The sequence below is a fragment of the Quercus lobata genome, chromosome 3 (assembly GCF_001633185.2).
Source record: "Quercus lobata isolate SW786 chromosome 3, ValleyOak3.0 Primary Assembly, whole genome shotgun sequence".
NCBI classification, from domain to species: domain Eukaryota; kingdom Viridiplantae; phylum Streptophyta; class Magnoliopsida; order Fagales; family Fagaceae; genus Quercus; species Quercus lobata.
The window spans coordinates 14,290,920-14,307,913 of NC_044906.1; the positions used below are offsets into that span (position 1 = coordinate 14,290,920).

At 31.6% G+C, this 16,994-nt stretch overlaps 1 protein-coding gene and 1 long non-coding RNA gene across 2 annotated transcripts; both read right to left on the bottom strand.

Annotated features, from left to right (window-relative positions):
• Nucleotides 1-3,097: 3,097 nt before the first annotated feature.
• LOC115979347 lies at nucleotides 3,098-4,975 on the bottom strand. Its single transcript, XR_004089036.1, has 3 exons — nucleotides 4,738-4,975; nucleotides 4,156-4,443; nucleotides 3,098-3,390 (listed from the first exon to the last, which is right to left on the bottom strand). It is a non-coding gene; the product is annotated as an uncharacterized LOC115979347 (long non-coding RNA).
• A 9,819-nt stretch (nucleotides 4,976-14,794) lies between these two features.
• Nucleotides 14,795-16,520, bottom strand: LOC115980384 (beta-galactosidase 16-like). The gene is made up of 3 exons (XM_031102637.1): nucleotides 16,242-16,520; nucleotides 15,994-16,139; nucleotides 14,795-14,855 (listed from the first exon to the last, which is right to left on the bottom strand). Exons 1-3 carry the CDS (start codon nucleotides 16,353-16,355, stop codon nucleotides 14,795-14,797), a joined length of 321 nt encoding a protein of 106 aa, XP_030958497.1. The 5' UTR covers nucleotides 16,356-16,520.
• Between the last annotated feature and the right edge of the window lie 474 nt (nucleotides 16,521-16,994).

Here is a 16,994-nt window from a genome sequence, read left to right on the forward strand (position 1 = left end):
TTTATTATGTTCCACTTCGGTCCATTTCGTCAATTATGGTCCACTTTGGCCCATTTCTCTCCACGTTGGTCCATATTAGTCCACTTCAATCCAATTTAGTCCATTCGAAACACTTCAATTAGGGATGGCAATGGGGCGGGGTGGGGCCGAAGGATGAGATCTTCGCCCCCGCCCCACATGGATTTTTCTTGCCCCATCCCCGCCCCGTCCCGCATGACGGGGAAAATTTCTTGCCCCATCCCCGCCCCTTAAGGCCCTACGAAGACCCGCGAAGCCCCGCCCTACACCGTAAAACTTTATTTCTTGTTAATTTTTCCTACAACTATTACCATTTTTTCAAAAAAAAATGACATGTTTCAATAATAAAAATATACTTGAAATTATAAATAAATTTATCCTATCAAATCAAACTAATTTTTAGCAAAAACTAAATAATATTATCTAAATGTTAACAAGACAATATCACAACAAAAATCTCATAACATGATAAAATAAAATTTTAACAAGCTTAAAGAAACAGTGTTGTTAAGCAATCAAATGCCCACACAAAATTACAAAAACAATGACACAGACACATATTTAGAGCCACAGACCCATAACTCTTTAAAAAAAATTATATTATGTTCATGATGAAAAGTAAGTTGAGAAAGACCGTATGAATCATGAATGAAATCATCAATTCAATAGTATATAAATTTGTTTCCAATAAAGACAAAAAAAGAGAGAGTTAAAATTGGTACCTTATTTCCAACTTTGCTAGAGAGAAAAAAGAGGTAGAGCCACGTTAAGTAGAATAAAATAAGCTGATGATATTTTTGTTTAAATAGTAGGGTTTTAGGGTACAATAAAATTACAATTTAACCCTTATTAATGCGGGGCGGGGCGGGGATGGGGCGGGGTGGGTCTAAAAAGTGTAAACCCATCCCCGCCCCGCCCCGTGGTGTGGGTCTAAAATCTCGCCCCATCCCCGCCTCACCACCTTTGCGGGGCAGGGAAAACCCGCATGGGGCGAAGCGGGGAGGGGCGGGTCAAGCGGGGCGGGGAAAAATTGCCATCCCTAACTTCAATTCATTCGGTAAATATCAGTCCACTTTAGTCCACGTTGGTCCATTCGATCCACTTTGATCTATTTTCATTTCAATCAATTTTGTAAGTTTTAAATAAAGTCAATTTCATGAGTTTCTAGATCTATGATGTGGTAAATCTTTTCTCAAAAAAAAAAAAAAATGATGTGGTAAATCTTGTAAAAAAAAAAATTGTCTTGTCTAGAATGAAGAGGATTCCTTTTCAATTTATTATCAAGGCTATCAATTTCCCCCTCCCCTTTTTTTTTTTTGTTTTATTTCTTCTTTCTCAGTTTTGTGTTAATAGATACACACACACACACACACATATATATATATATATATATATATGACTAATTTTCACACCAATCTATAAAGATGTCACCCTTAATTTGCTTGAAAAATCAGATCTTCATTTTGTAATGTAACTTATATTAGTTGCAATCATTTGAACAATATCAGATAGTTTAACCTTTTTGCCATCTGTGGCTTTTTCTTATCTTACTTTGTTGATATAGATTTGACATGGTCATAAAGCAACGATATAGGTTTATGTACAATTACGATTCTTATTGATCTCAAAACTGGGGATTTTTCCCCTGATAGTTCCTACTTCATAGGTGATTTTTTGTTTTTCATTTGTTCATAGGATTTTGTGATTTTAAATTTTTACAGTCACCATCTTTGTTTGTCTTTTCGGTATTTCATTGGTTTAGTAAAAACCTTGTTCATCATCACACAATCAAAATCAATTCTCTTTTGATCACCTCATGTTCTTAGGTGTTGATTTGTGCAGTTACTTTGTTTTGCGATATTTTTAATATCATGACCAGTTGGAGTGGATGGTGTTATCTAGTATTGTTTTAAATGGTGAGGTGGCAATTTGATTGTTTATTACATGTAATTGAAAGTTTCAAGGAGATTATTTTAATTGAAGTGTAAATCGTGAATCATAATACTTGTACAACCTAAAAAATGATTATAATGCCTCCAAAACCTGAGAATGACCAAAATACCCCTTAAAAGCTAAAAATAACCAAAATACCCTCCGAACAAAGAAAATGACCACATGACCTTGAAACTTAAAAAATAACCGAAACAACAATAAAACCTAAAAAATGACCAAAACATCCTAAAAGACTATAATGCCCCTATACCTAGGGAATATCTTAAAATATCCTTAGAAAATTGAAAATGACTAAAATACCCTTAGTATCTAAAAAATGACAAAAATGACCCCAAAAACCTTAGAAAGATCGAAATTCTCCCAAAACCTAAAAAATGACCAAAATCCCCTGATTCCCTCAAAAATTACTAAAATACCCATAAAACCTATAAAATGATCAAAATGCCCTTATAACCTAAAAAAATGAGTGTAATGCCTCCCAAAACCTGAGAATGACCAAAAAACCCCTAAAACCTCAAAAATGACCGTAATGCCTCCAAATCATAAAAATTATTGAAATTATCATAAAATGTAAAAGAAAATGACAAAAGTACCCTCAAAACTTAAAAAATACCCAAGAATACCCCACTAATGCTGCATCTTTAGTTTTATTTAAATCATAAATGCTTATGCATAACAATTTTGGTATATGCATATTGCAGATTTATGAGTGCACTGTACAGTTTGCTTGACGGATCTGCACGGTGGTTTTAAAAGTGGTTGGAATGTCTTGGGATGGTCCCATACTTATAGAACGTTTCTTTCAAGAAAGATAGACCAGTGGCTTTTGTTGTTCTATTAATGAGCAGAGTGTTTGTTACACATACAGGGTTTTATAAGGATTACATTTTTCTAACTTTTGGCTAATTAAAAAGGACTAAAGCTAGGAATTGCTTATTATTTTCATAGGCTGACCGACATTTCTGGTCGGGGTTGCCAAAGAAAGTAATTAAAAAATAAATTAATAGACGGGTGTGGAGGCAATGTTGAATCACTCAATCACATGAAATGAATGAATAATGCAGAGACAAACAACAACGTTTTTTTTAAAACATCAAAACTAATTGTCATTGAACATAATACAAAGATCCTTAAAATAGTAAAATTTTGCGTTGTAAATTCTCTAGCAAAATGCAGAATAGCCTGAGATAGCCAAAACTGAGTCTAGAATCCAGGAATAAGCCTTTTTGAATTGCCAACAGTTGTTGCTCTGGGTAAAGCTTTTGTTCTTATTGCTCCGGGTTTTGATAGCAACTAGGATAAGGCTTCTGCATCCAGAAAACATCTTGCATCTTCTAGGCATCATCCTAAAAACACGCACTAAGCAGATCTTGTGTTGTAGCGATTCTTAGCAGGTCTGTTGAGTTTCTTTGCATCATCCTGAAAGATCAAACCAAAAATTTACTTACGTTGCACAAAAAATATGACAATGAGCCAATCAAATATGTAAAACCAAATTAGTTCAATCTTTGAAAAAAAATTATATATATTACATGGAATATAAATCCTATGTTGTCATTGTAATCAAGGAACTCCTTACACTGTTTGCCAATACTTCTCTGCAGCAAAAAAAATTGACTTGGGCCATGCACGTTTAATCAGAATCAAGACAATCATTGAAAAAACAAATGGTGTTTGAACCACACTGGATAATATCAAATTCTTAGATTGACTTAGGAAGCACTAAGTCAATTCCTAATAATGTACTAGCAGAATAATATTGATATTATCCCGAAGTTTCAAATGATGAAAATGGCAGCTTATTTTATGGAATCAAGGAATTGTTTCGGATGAAAGTTTAGGGTGGTGGAAAAGTGTAATTTGCCCTGAAAAGAACATGGAGAAAGCCAGGTGATCCTATGAGCTCACCCAACTGCTCCCTTTAGTATCAAACTCACTGAGTGCTTGGAGACATAAGACAACTATTCCAACTTGCATATATAACATTTCTTTCTCTTCTCTACCTTCTTGCCATCCAAGTAGAGGATTAAAGGGGAGAGAAATAAAGTAATAGAGATAGTAAAATATAAACTAAGGATCTAAGTTTATACTCATATATATATATATATAGAACCAAAGTTGCATTTATAATTCAGCATCCATACGAAATAGAAGTTAAGTCATCTGGTGAGTCCAAAAGAGTACATGTGAACAAAACATGCCAATTGCCTGTGCAGCATTATTTGTAGCATTCTTCGTCCATAGAGATTTTTTTTTCCTGCCTAGTTCTGACATTGACAACTACTCCACAAATTTCATCTCCATGATCAAATTGTTATCCAATCATCATAGCCAGCAACCAATTCCAGCACATTCAGAAAATTAGATGCCACATAAAAGTGTTGATTCAGAGTTCAAATCACTAGGGTGGTCTGAAACATACTGTATATAGCCAACAGGTATCAGATTTCCCACCAAGATCCAAACAATAATCTGCAGAAAATACAACCAATTCAGTCACACTTACTATTCAAGACACAATCTTCAATAAAATATATATTTTGCTTCTAAGCCAAAAGGGACTACCAAAATAATCAAGAGTACTTGCTTTTACCATATTAAAATTGAAAACTATAATTTATCACATTGTATTCAATATCCTACAAGAAAGACACATGTTTGCTAGTCTGGTAAAAAGGCCACAAACCTTCTCAAGTACCTCCAAAAAACACTAAAATAGCCAAAATTCAAGATGGGTCTAAAAAGATACTCAAAAACATCACTTACTATGATATGACCTTTACACAAACCAAAAATCTGTTCAATGCTTCAGATGAAGAGAGTGGGGAAATGTCAAAAGCTCTTTAAACCAAGAAATATCCTGCAGGAAGCTGAAATCAAAACAGTTTGTGCACACAACACATATGTATGTGATAACAAAAAATAAAAATTCAGCCTCCCATTCATTAGGAAAAAGAAAAAAAAAACAATTCACTAAATCGCTATATGAAAGATAAAAATTCAATCTCCCATTCATTAAAAAAAAAAAAAAATCAATTCGCTAAATCACTAACTCATAAAAAGTATCCTATTCTTTCTTTTATACTAATCTGTGAGTGACCGAAAATATTCCAGTAGTGGAATGTTTCTTGCAATTTCAATAATTTTGGAACATTGATCATTATTCTTTGAAAGCACTAGATTTGTTGCCAACTTGTACCATAAACGTTCCGACCAGCTCTCCTACAAAAAATTAGACATGTAATTAAGAAGTAGTTTAAACAAATTATGTGAAAATTTGTATTTAGTTCAAAGAAATTTATTACCAACAAGTGTAAATGCTTGCTAAAAGTATTTGTAAACATGTGTTTTATAACATACATCCCGCAATCATACATTAAAAATGAAAAAATGTTAAAATTCTACAATTTGAAAAATGCACACATCAATTATCCATATGTACTAGTACAATTTGGTACCTACCCATTATTTTGTTGAGGATTTGAGATGGGTGATTTCAATGTAAATCTGGTAATACTATCAATATAGTTGTCTTTCTCCAAAAAACTCAACAACTTATCAAGGCCTGTAATCTATCGCAAAGTTGGATTTTAAAAGATAACATCATTGCTAACATAGAGAAGACAATCAAAAGGTTGGAAGAGAACAGTGCAACAAAAATATCTATTGCAAAGATGCAACAAGTGCATCAAAAGAAGAAAGGGAATATATGTCGCTATGCATGCGCTATATACATATGTTTAGTTTCCATCTTCTTATTTAGTACGGCTATGCAAATTAGGACCAACAAAAGAATGTATTTGCCATAATTTTGTGATGTGTAAGGACATGCGATGGTATTATGTGAGTTGTATGTTGTAATGCAGTATTTGTACATCAAAATGCTACAATTTTGTAAAGTTTGGAATTTATAATCTAAAGAAATGTAACAATATTAGTAGAACCATGTCATACATCTCTATTTGTCATAAGGCTCCAAGAAACTATTTGTAGTTATATAGTCAATGGGCTCACTGGGCACCATGATCGATGTGATTTACAGATAATACATATTATATGTAAAATATTGACAATGATCCTCAAATGTAAGAAATAGAGAGAACTACATATTATATGTAAAATATTGACAATGATCCTCAAATGTAAGAAATAGAGGACAACTAATACATATGATGTCAGTAGTATTTAAAATTTTCTTAAATGTCAATCATTTTTTCCTGACAATAGGATTTGAACAGGATTTAATGTATTTGTTCTGGTTTCTGGCTACTATGGTCATTTGCTGTTGTCTGTGTATGTTATATAATTTTTCCCTTTTATTTATCATATACTTCTAGGATGGAAAAACTATCTTCGAGAAGCACAAATGTACTGATGTTGATTGCCATTCCAGCCAGCAATTGTTAAAGCGCACCCAGAAAAAATGACCCTTTTTCTCCTGCTTCTTTAGGACCATACAATTATTATCTCTATATTTCCTGTGTTTTTTAACAACCAAAAGATAGGAAGCTAACGGTCCCAAATCAAGAAACCAAATAAATTACTGCACAAAGACTAAAAGAAAGAGAGTAAAGATACCTTTTAGATTTAGTACAGAGATATCTGAACATAGGAAGCTAACTGAAGCATAGTTCTAATGTACCGCACAAAATACTAGCTACCTTAACTGTTTTGGCAATTAAATCACAAAATACTAGCTGCCCTAACGGTTTTGGCAATTATATTATAAAATACAAGAAACAATTCTAGGTGTTCCACTTTCCCTCTCGAGCTTCCATTGCAACCATGAAATTCTGAATGTTTAAACCAAAAAATAAATAATTTACCCACTTCAAGGAGGCGCACTAGTGTCATTTTCACTTCAATGGCTTAACTTTGTTCTCCCAAAATGCCCACCAGATTCCATAGTAATGGCAGTTGGCACTCAATCTCCACTCAATAAACTACCATGCAATTGCTTTTCCCCCCCTAGAAAACAAAGGGAGACCTTCATTTCAAATGACACAAAATTAAGTATCGCCTACTATCATAAAGGGTGATCCCATAAACTCATGTTTACACTATCTATGATGAGTTTATATAGAATTCACAAAAATTGGATGCATATAATGTAGTGAAAAATAATATGTTTATGCAAGATTAAAGAAGAGATAGAAGAAAAATAGACACAATGAATTTACGTGGTTCGACAATAAATCTATGTCCATGGGTAGAGACAAAAAAGAAAGTTTGACTATAACAAATAGACACTCTTGCAAGACCCAAACCCCAAACACAACCTTATTTCTCTTTCACAAAGAATAGAGAACACCCTATTGTATTTGAACATACTAATGCGGCACAGTCTTTCTTACAATCAATATTGCCGGATTCGTTAATAAACAATTTTAAAAAGTTTTGATACTTTTATGGGAAATATAAAACACTATCAAAATAATTGAAGTGTTTTTTCCTTTCTCATAAAAAGTTTCTAAAAGTATTTCCTAATAAAAACTTTCACACTCTGTAGCATATCGTCCAAATATCAAATTTTGTGTATTGGGGATGTGGTTCCTCACATTGGTGTTTTGTTTCTAGTTGCTGGGGCTCCTCTTATATCTTCCCAAGAGATAGGAATTCTGTTTGCTAATCACTTATTTATCAGAGTTGAATGGTAAGAGATGTTTTCATGCTCCTCTTATACCTTTCTCATTTTTGTCTTGCTGTTTTTCTATTTGGCATGTTGGGTTTACTGCCAATTCCTTTAATAGAAGTGATGAAATCGAAGTATACTTTGATAGACATCTCAAAGATTTATTTACAATTTCACTAAAAGAGAGATCATAAGATTTATGAAACACTAAACACTTTCTACTCTTTTATGTTTTCTGTCCTATGTTACAATTCTGTGTTATGACTGGTTTACTAGTGCGAGCTGAGGAAAACTTTGCGAGAATATGGCATGAAAAATTGCATGACCACATCAATATATATATATATATATATATAGGGATTGGAACATTGTTACAGAAAGGGAATAGAATGATTGTTTTGACTGGGATTTGAAGATGATGAATGGTTTATGGAGAAGAGATCTTAGGAATAATCAGGACAAGTCTTTCTAATTGAATAAGTCCTTTTCTTCATCATCTTATCCACCAACGTCAAGTTGATTTTTCCCAGGACAAAGGGCCTCTTATGATATTTATAGTTCAAGAAATCTTATGTAAAAAAGGCAAAGTAGATACATTAGTTACAGAGTTTGATCTAGACTATCTAGGGAAAGCTTTTGACAGATTAGAATGTTGTTCAATCATGATATCTTAATGTCATAATTTTTATGAGCTTACATCTTTTTTCAGATTATGGTGAAAGGTATTTGCAATCACACCACTAGAAGGTATTTACTTTTATATATATATATATATATATATATATATATATCAATAACAAGCACCAAAAAAAAAACTCTACAAAAAATCCTTTCATCATGATTTCAAGTTCAAAAACCAAAAGCAGTAAAACCCCCAAAACCACCAAAGAATTCACCATCTCTCTTTAACCACCTGCCTCTTCTCTCACTTCTGCTTTAACCACCTGTCTCACTCTCATCAACTCTTCCAATGAAAGCACACAATTCCTCCTTAAAGACACTAACTCAACATCCATATCCCCCTTCTTCAATTCCTCTAAATGAAACCCTTTCAATGCCTCAACTCTCAAGCACTAGCCAGCAAAAATCTGTCATAATCTATATATATATATATATATATATATATATAACCGAAGTTTTTGAAACTCCCACAATTTTCCATGTCAGCATTTATTTATTTATTTTCTATTTTTTAAATTTCGTTTTTTTTCTACTTTTTAAATTTCGCTTTTTTTAAAAAAAAATTTAATTTTTTTTTTTTAGTCTTTTATGCGACTCACTCATTCACTCTCTCTAACCTATACGCATTCTTAAAACCCGAAACCCTAACTTTTGTGCTCTCTCTCTCTCCGCTTTGTCTTAGGTCCTGTCGTTTCCCCTTTCTCTCTTTATTCCTCAAACCTCTCCCTTACAAGCCATCCCCATTCACTCGGTTTAAAGCTTTATCTCAGCTTGCTTTGCTCGCTCTTCGCAAATTTCGGCATATTTTCAAGTAATCTATACGATTTCACATTGGATTTGAAATTTTCTGCATTTTTTCATTAAAAAAATATACAGATTGCATAAGATAGTTGAATTAGAACTTTGTTTCAGAAAATTAGGGTTCGTTTTCTTCTTCTTCTTCTTCTATTTCTTATTTTTTGAGATTTTCGATCAAAATCGCATAAAGTTGATTTTTTTTCTTTATCAAACCTAGGGTTCGATTCGATTAATTAGCAATCGATTAATACTGAGTACTTCAACTTTTTGTGTGTGTGTGTGTGTGTTTGGATCTGTAAAACTTTTTGTTGATTTGAGTAAAATCTCTATGGATTTTCAAGGGACTAGAAATTTGACTAGGGCTTTGTAAATTTTGTCCCATTACTGATCTGCTTGATTCTGATTTGATCATTTTTTTTTTTGTTGGATTTTTTTTCGATGAACCGTTTGGTCTTCACTACTCATTTGATCTATTGAGTTGATTTTGCTTTTGAGTCTGTTTGATCTGTATGTATATTTATGTTCTGTTTGTGTTATGTGTACATACTATTTGTGATTTTTTTGGTATAAATAGTTATGTGGTTTGGTATTTCCTGTTTCATATTTTGTAGCAAAGTGAAAAAAAATCAAGTTAATGCTTCTATGTCATCATAAGATTTTTTTTTTTTTTTTTTTTTGGTAGATTACTTCATGCTTCCTGAATCTCATTCAAAGTAATTTGTTGACTGATTGATATTTTTTGGCAACATGTAAAACCCAAAAATATGGAATCATTGATTCAATGAAAATTATTAATGCAAAAAGACTGATTGCATAATTTTTATGAACATTTTCTATCAAATGTAAAATAGTATATATAGCCACCAAACACTCTACAGCTGACATGAAAAACAAACCAACATAAGAATATACAAAGGCTGAAATTCAGTGCCACCAAAATTAAGACTTTAATAGAATGGAATGGAAAGCTCTATTTGTATAGATGATAGAATGAAGGAAATGAAGATCATATTACTTGAAATTGATTTACATAATATTGGGTTTCTTCCTTTTAAGACTTGTATGAGCTTTATTTTAGAATTGCTTGAATTAGTGTAGGATACCATGAGGTGAAATTAGCCTAATAGGCAGTTTGCTTAGCTACAGGCTATTTGATTAGCATGGGCTTTAGGAGATGATGACTAAAAGAAATTGACCATTAACCCAGATTTTTGGGTGCAAATTGGTTACATATGCATAGCAAAAACAAAACTAACGAATGTGTGTTAAAAAGGTGACCGTCATAGTAAAACAAGCATATATGTGTGTTAAATGTATTCATTTTAAAATATAATGTTATAGTGGCAATATAAGCCATGCATTACAAGGTTTGTCACATTTTACACTTAGAAAAAGTAATGCAGCAAAATGATTGAAATCATGACGAATCCAATCAGATTTTAAATTTATTAAGAGATTAGTAAGGACTCTACAGATGTTCACAAGTTCAATGGCCCACCACTACAACCAATGGATCAAATAGATAATTAGATTGCTAGGATAATATTGATGCTACATCTTGTGCTACACTATCTATAGAGGTTTGCTTTGGTATTTCAGGTTCTACAGCTAAATCTAGGCATGTACATTCATTCGTTTTACAAGTTTTCGAAAATAACTATTAGTATGTGCAAGTACAAGTATGGTGGAAGATATGAAGCATTCATTTTTAACAATTTTTTTTCTTTCTATTTCTTCTATATTATTTTCATGAATAAAAGGCAGTAGAACAAATTAAGTATATATACGCTACACAAATCTGTTTGAGAAATTTTGGCTCTTTCTTTGTATTCAATATTTGAAGTTAGGGTATGTAGATTAGTAGATATATAGTTTAGTGATCTAGGGAGGTGGATGAAAATTGTGACTAAGATACTTGGAAGATTCTTCCAAACATTGTGCTTTCAACCGGGGTGAGTAATTGGTTGCCATACATAGAGCTGAACTTGGAAATTGGTACTGAAATATGTTCGAAGAACTTCATCTTTGAGACTTATTTAAGTTTTTATGTCGCTCCTCTTTCAGATAATGATTCAAAGTAGTTGATTCTTCAAATGGTTTTTATTTGAAACTGATGTAAATTACTTATAGTTTTTTATAACGTTTTAGAGAAAAAGAATGATTGAACTTTTACTTTTAGTTTTAATATAGAGCTATATTCCATTTGCAATGGGATGCTGACTCATATTCCATTGACGACTTACATTAGTCCCCTCTCTATACCTGTCATCAATAAGTTATTTATGGAATGTTTTCCATATTATCATTTGACCCTTTTCAAGTTTTATACAGGTAATTTCCATTATTAGCAAGTATGCAGCCATGAAATGCAACAATGACTTTTGTTCATGAGCTACAATGCCACTTGGGTTGATTACTTGATGGACAAAGTAGTCTCTTAATAGTTCTTTTAGCATTTTCTTTTACTATGAGGTTGATTAATTATCTTTTTATTTAACTATCCCGTGCATCGCACGGGTTAACGACTAGTTATCAATTAATAGCTAGCATTGATCGATCAAAGTTCTTTATGTGTCTATTAATTTCCACAATTAAATGTTTGCTAAAAATTAAAAATTCCAAACATGCATAACTAAATGAATTCCAGTAAACATTAAAAACTATTGTCTGTAAATCACATCCAGCACTTTTACTTTTAGTTAACTTTGTAACATGGTAGAGTGCTCCTAACTGTCCACTGCAATGTTGTCACAGGTATGAAAGGACACACCAAAAAAATTGACAAATTTTCATGATGGAAACAGAAATTGCTTTCAATGCAGTATCTATACATTCATGTGGTTAGTCCAAAGTCTTTTGGACTCTGGAATTCCAGTCAGGTTTCTGCGATTACTTTATTTTTTTTATTTATATATAATCCTGCCACTGTAATGACCTCAGAGAACTTATAATTTATATCTCATGGCTGGAACTATATTCCTGATTCACAGGAAGCTGTGAATCTTTAGTCTGAGTAGTAACTCACAACTCACCAGTTAGAACTATGGCTTTGATTGGGACATTATCTCAAAAATCTTTTCATTGGCACTATGATGATGAGACATTACAATCTATGTTTCTAGTTAATTCCTTCATTTAGGAACTCGGCATAGAGTATGTGTCCAGAACTAAGATGTGGGTTGCAGGATTTTCCTAATTTGATAATTTTTTTTTTTAAATTATTACCTTTTTTACTCATGATTATTTTTATAAGTACGAAAAGAGAGAGAGCTTAGATAGCAAAGCAAACAAGTCTGGTCGGTGACTTAGGGGTGTTTGTTAGTATTATTTAAACAATAGTTTTCAACAGTTAAATAATATTTTCACACATTTTTTTCAACTTACTCGTATTTCCACAAAACAACAACTACAACAACGTTACTATAAATTTTTTTGCAAACGTGCCCCCTAAGTGTCGGTTGGTTAGTGCCAAATAGGAGGAAATTCCAAATCAACTTTTGAAACAAAGTTTAACCAACAACACCCAAATCTCCTATCAAAATAATAAAAATAAAAAACCCAAATCAATTAATGGCATTAGTGGATTAGTAACAATGAATAAAACTAAAGACAAATCATGCGTTGATAGGCAAAGAAACGTTAATAATTCGTATATTAGTAGTAAAATCAATTTAGTCTGAGAGAAAGACAAAGACAAAGACAAAGACAAATCTATTTCTAATATCGTCGCCGGGGAAGAGAATGGCTGGTACTGTTTCTTTCTTTGAGTTTTGTTCAGTTGCCCTGGGTTCTTGTGGTTGATTAGTAAAAGAAGAAGCCAGATAAACCGAAACCGAAGCGTGATAGAGAGAAGCAGAGGCGTAGAGAGAATTTTGTTTTTGAGAAGGAGAGGCGCATAGTGAATGGTGAATACTGGCTTTTTTTTTCCTTTCCTTTCTTCGCTTTAATTTTTAGGATTTAGTCATGAATTTAACAAAGTCCATACCATTAATCTAATAAGGTCATTTTTTCTATCCCAAAAAAAAAAAAAAAAAAAAAAAAAAATTTTTTTTTTAAAAAAAAAAAAATAGGGTTAAAATTGTAATTTAACAAAAATTAAAAAAAAAATTACCAAAGAAACTTTTTTTACTTAAAAATTAACACACTTTCTATCTAAACATGAGAGGTGCTACGTCTACAATATTTTCACAACAAATCATAGGTGTTTAATTGTTATTGATTCAAATTTGAAACTAACACTAAGATTTATCTATCTTTGGAATGAGGGAAAAAATGGGTTTATAGAGTAATGGTAGAAAAAATATGAATAGAATGACATTTAATGAGAGTTGACAAAGGATTAAAGAAAATAATGAACCTAGACTCTATTTCAAACTTTAGGGAAAGCTGATGCAATAAATTTGGGGGTTGGTGGGAGTGATGAGCAAGAAAAATGTTTAACTTCTCGGTTTTTCCCGTAGCTCCTATAACATTTTTTAGAGCTAATTTCGAAAAATCATATTTGTCTCAATTCGGATTTGAATTGTCTCATTCTTGTACTCAAATTGATGCCCTAGATGTCTAGTTTTTGGAAATATTAACCTCACTCACAAATTCAAAATATTCTGAGAGATATCAATGAAATGATGAACAGAGGTCATTTGTTGGAAAAAATTTCAGCACAACCTATATATCTATATATATAATAATAGGTGAAGTTAAGAGAAACTCAAATTAGAATTCCAAATTAGAGTTATCACTTTTGTGTCATGTGTCTAGATTTATGTGGGAGCCCACACTATAATTAACTAGTATGTAACCCGTGCCACCGCACGGGAATGGATATAATTAAATAAGACAATGAAAAAAAAAATTGCATTTTATTAGTTAAGTGTTACTATTGGTTTTTTTTTTTTTTAATTATTAATCATGAGTTTATTCATGTTTAGAAGGCTTAGTTAAGTCTAAATTCATATTATTAACCAGAAAATTTTATTAACAAAACTTAGCATTATGTACATTGGGCGTATATGAAATGCTGTTTGTATTGTCTATCTTCTAGCTTAGATGAGTATAGTTTGATAGAATTCGTATAATTGATTTCTGGGAGGTATGTGATGTGTGATCAGTGGATGGTTTCCTTTTATTTTTTTATTATTATTGTGTGGTTCCACATGAGTATGGTTCAGTGTCATCACAGTGACATAAAATATGCTTTGGACAAGAAAGATTGTGCTTTATTATTTAGTAGGTATTGTTTGGTAGATTAGATGTATAAATTCGGAGATTTTAAGTTACAAATGATGGTTCTAATTTATGATTTAGCAAACTTTATTAGAAAATGCAGATGATTCAAATTTTATGGTTCTAGCCTGTAACCCCATGCATATGCATGGATATACTTAAAAAATACACATTGAGGTGCATAGTATAATTCCTATATATATAATTTAAATACTATTGATATATAGTTATTCTTATTTTTTGTTAACTCTTTAAAAAATCTTGTAAGAATATTATTAGGTAGAAAATGTAAATTGTCCATATTGTTTTTTAAAAAAATTTATTAATTCTTAATTTTTGATATTGTGAAGCACTTTTTTTTTCTTTTTTTGCTTGCTTATTTTCTAAGTGATAATTGCCTGCTTCATAATGTTTTTTTAATTATTATTTATATATAATTCAAAAACAAAATTTTCACAAAAAGAAAGGAAAACGTTTACTCACCTTTTCTTAGGAGTGTGTGATTTGTTTTGTTAACGGAGACTCTGCTTTTTTGATCTTCATCATACCACTAAAAAAAAAAACGATTGCACAAATTGCAGCCCAAATTGGGGAAAACATAAGAATATGAAAGCAAGGGAGATAGAGAGAAACTACCTTCAATGCCTTTAAAAACTCAGAGAAAAGATTATGCATTTGAGAAATAGACGAAAGTTAAATGTGAAGATCTATGCGAGAGTGAAAGTTTGTGTTAGTTTTAACTTTTAAGTGGTGAAGGCGTAGGAATTTTTTTTTTTTTTTGGTGGAAAATGTGGCTGAATGTTTTTGGAAGGTTGTATGTTTATGCTTATATGAACAATGAATGGGATGGTAGGGATTTTTATAGTGTGCAAGTTAAATGTTTTTGCTTAGGTGAATGAACTTGATTATTGTGGTTTTCTAACTTCCGTGTTAGGTGTTAATGCATGCACAAAAATTTAAAATTTTAGATAAAATACATGATGCAAAATTAACTATCCAATTTAGAATTTAAATTATATTTTCTCTTAGTTTTGATTTTATAAATATATATATTCCTTTGGCACAAAAAATTAGAAAGGATTTTAGCGTGATTGGGATTGATAAAAAAAAAAAAAAAACAACGTGAAGAGCCAAGAGACAGAGAGAGTCATTAAAGACTCCTACGTGATTTGAGGAAATTTGTATATTTATGTATGGTGTGGTCTTCACTTGACACCTAAATTTAGAAAAATATATTGGGACACATGGCTTAAAATTAGAACTCTAATTTGGAATTCTATATTTGAATTTAATTGAAAAATCTAATGTAATGTACTTAAGATATTGTACATAAATTTTACCCTATTTAAAAATATTTTAAAAAATCCTTACCATCATCTAATTGATGAAAAATGTTGACATATATAGTAAATGAAATTCATGAAGCCAAGGTCACTTTGACAACTGAAAGTATGAAGAAATATTTTACTGTATAAGAATGGGTTTGAAATAAGAGTAAAGGTGGAAGACCAAATTTTTAATTTTTTAGCATAGAACTAATGGCTTCCTTTTTACTATTAAGTACAAACGAAAAATTGCATTTTATTGCTCAGTGACAATAGTTGTATGTGTATTGTTACTAATTAATCGCTTGTATTGTTATTTTAAGTATTCAAACAAAAGTACCAAACATAAGTTCTAAGGCATACCATGTTTGTGAAGGACTCCCTTCTGGGGTAAGAAATGAGACCCAATATTGCCCAATACTTTGTCCATTAACCCAAGCTTCCCCTTTTCCCATAGAACCAAGGTTTAATGCAACAGGGTCATTTCCTTTGGGTGCATCAAATTGAGTCTATAAAGACAATCCATGAAGATAAGGTTAGTGCTGATTAAGTATACAGAAATAGTTCAGGCAAGAATAATTAGCATGACAAAGCATTAGCAGAATTTATACCTTGTACCATGTGAGTCTTTGATGATTAGAGTTTCCAAACCTTCTCCATTGAATATTACTTGACCCTTGTTCTGTGTGAATATTTAATTTCTCTCCTGACAGCCCAACCTCCATGAAATTATTGCATGGAATTAGCTAGTTCGAGATCATAATCTCATTAGTTATAAACTTTGTAGATGAAAAATGGGTTATGACAATCTTTGAGTGAGCACTTGATATGAAAGAATAATATGAAAATATAATTTGTGGATAAATAAAGCATTACAGATTGAAAATACAAATATAATATAAGAAATGAACCTGGTATCCCCATGTATAGTCTGTGAAATCTTGGCATCATTTTTGTTTAGTATCCTTACTCTACGTAATCCAAGTAACTCTTCTCTCAAGAAATGATCCTGAGTCCTTCATGCCACAAATAAAAAGTAACTCAATACAATTTTTGAACTCGAAAGCATATATATAAGATAAATGTTACAGAATATACACTGATGGGGATGAAACAATAAAGGCATGACTGGATGCAATTTTCTGAAAAAATGGAATCTAACGAAAACTTAATTCTCCTCATTCATGTGGCTGAATGTTTCTGGAAGGTTGTATGTTTATGCTTATATGAACAATGAATGGGATGGTAGGGATTTTTATAGTGTGCAAGTTAAATGTTTTTGCTTAGGTGAATGAACTTGATTATTGTGGTTTTCTAACTTCCGTGTTAGGTGTTAATGCATGCACAAAAATTTAAAATTTTAG

Coding starts and splice junctions, on each gene's coding strand:
- LOC115980384 (XM_031102637.1), bottom strand. CDS start 16,355: ATGGAGGTTGGGCTGTCAGGAGAGAAATTAAATATTCACACAGAACAA. Junction 16,140..16,241: donor AAAGACTCACATGGTACAAG/GTATAAATTCTG, acceptor TTGTCTTTATAG/ACTCAATTTGATGCACCCAA. Junction 14,856..15,993: donor GGGAGTCCTTCACAAACATG/GTATGCCTTAGA, acceptor TTTTTTTTTTAG/TGGTATGATGAAGATCAAAA.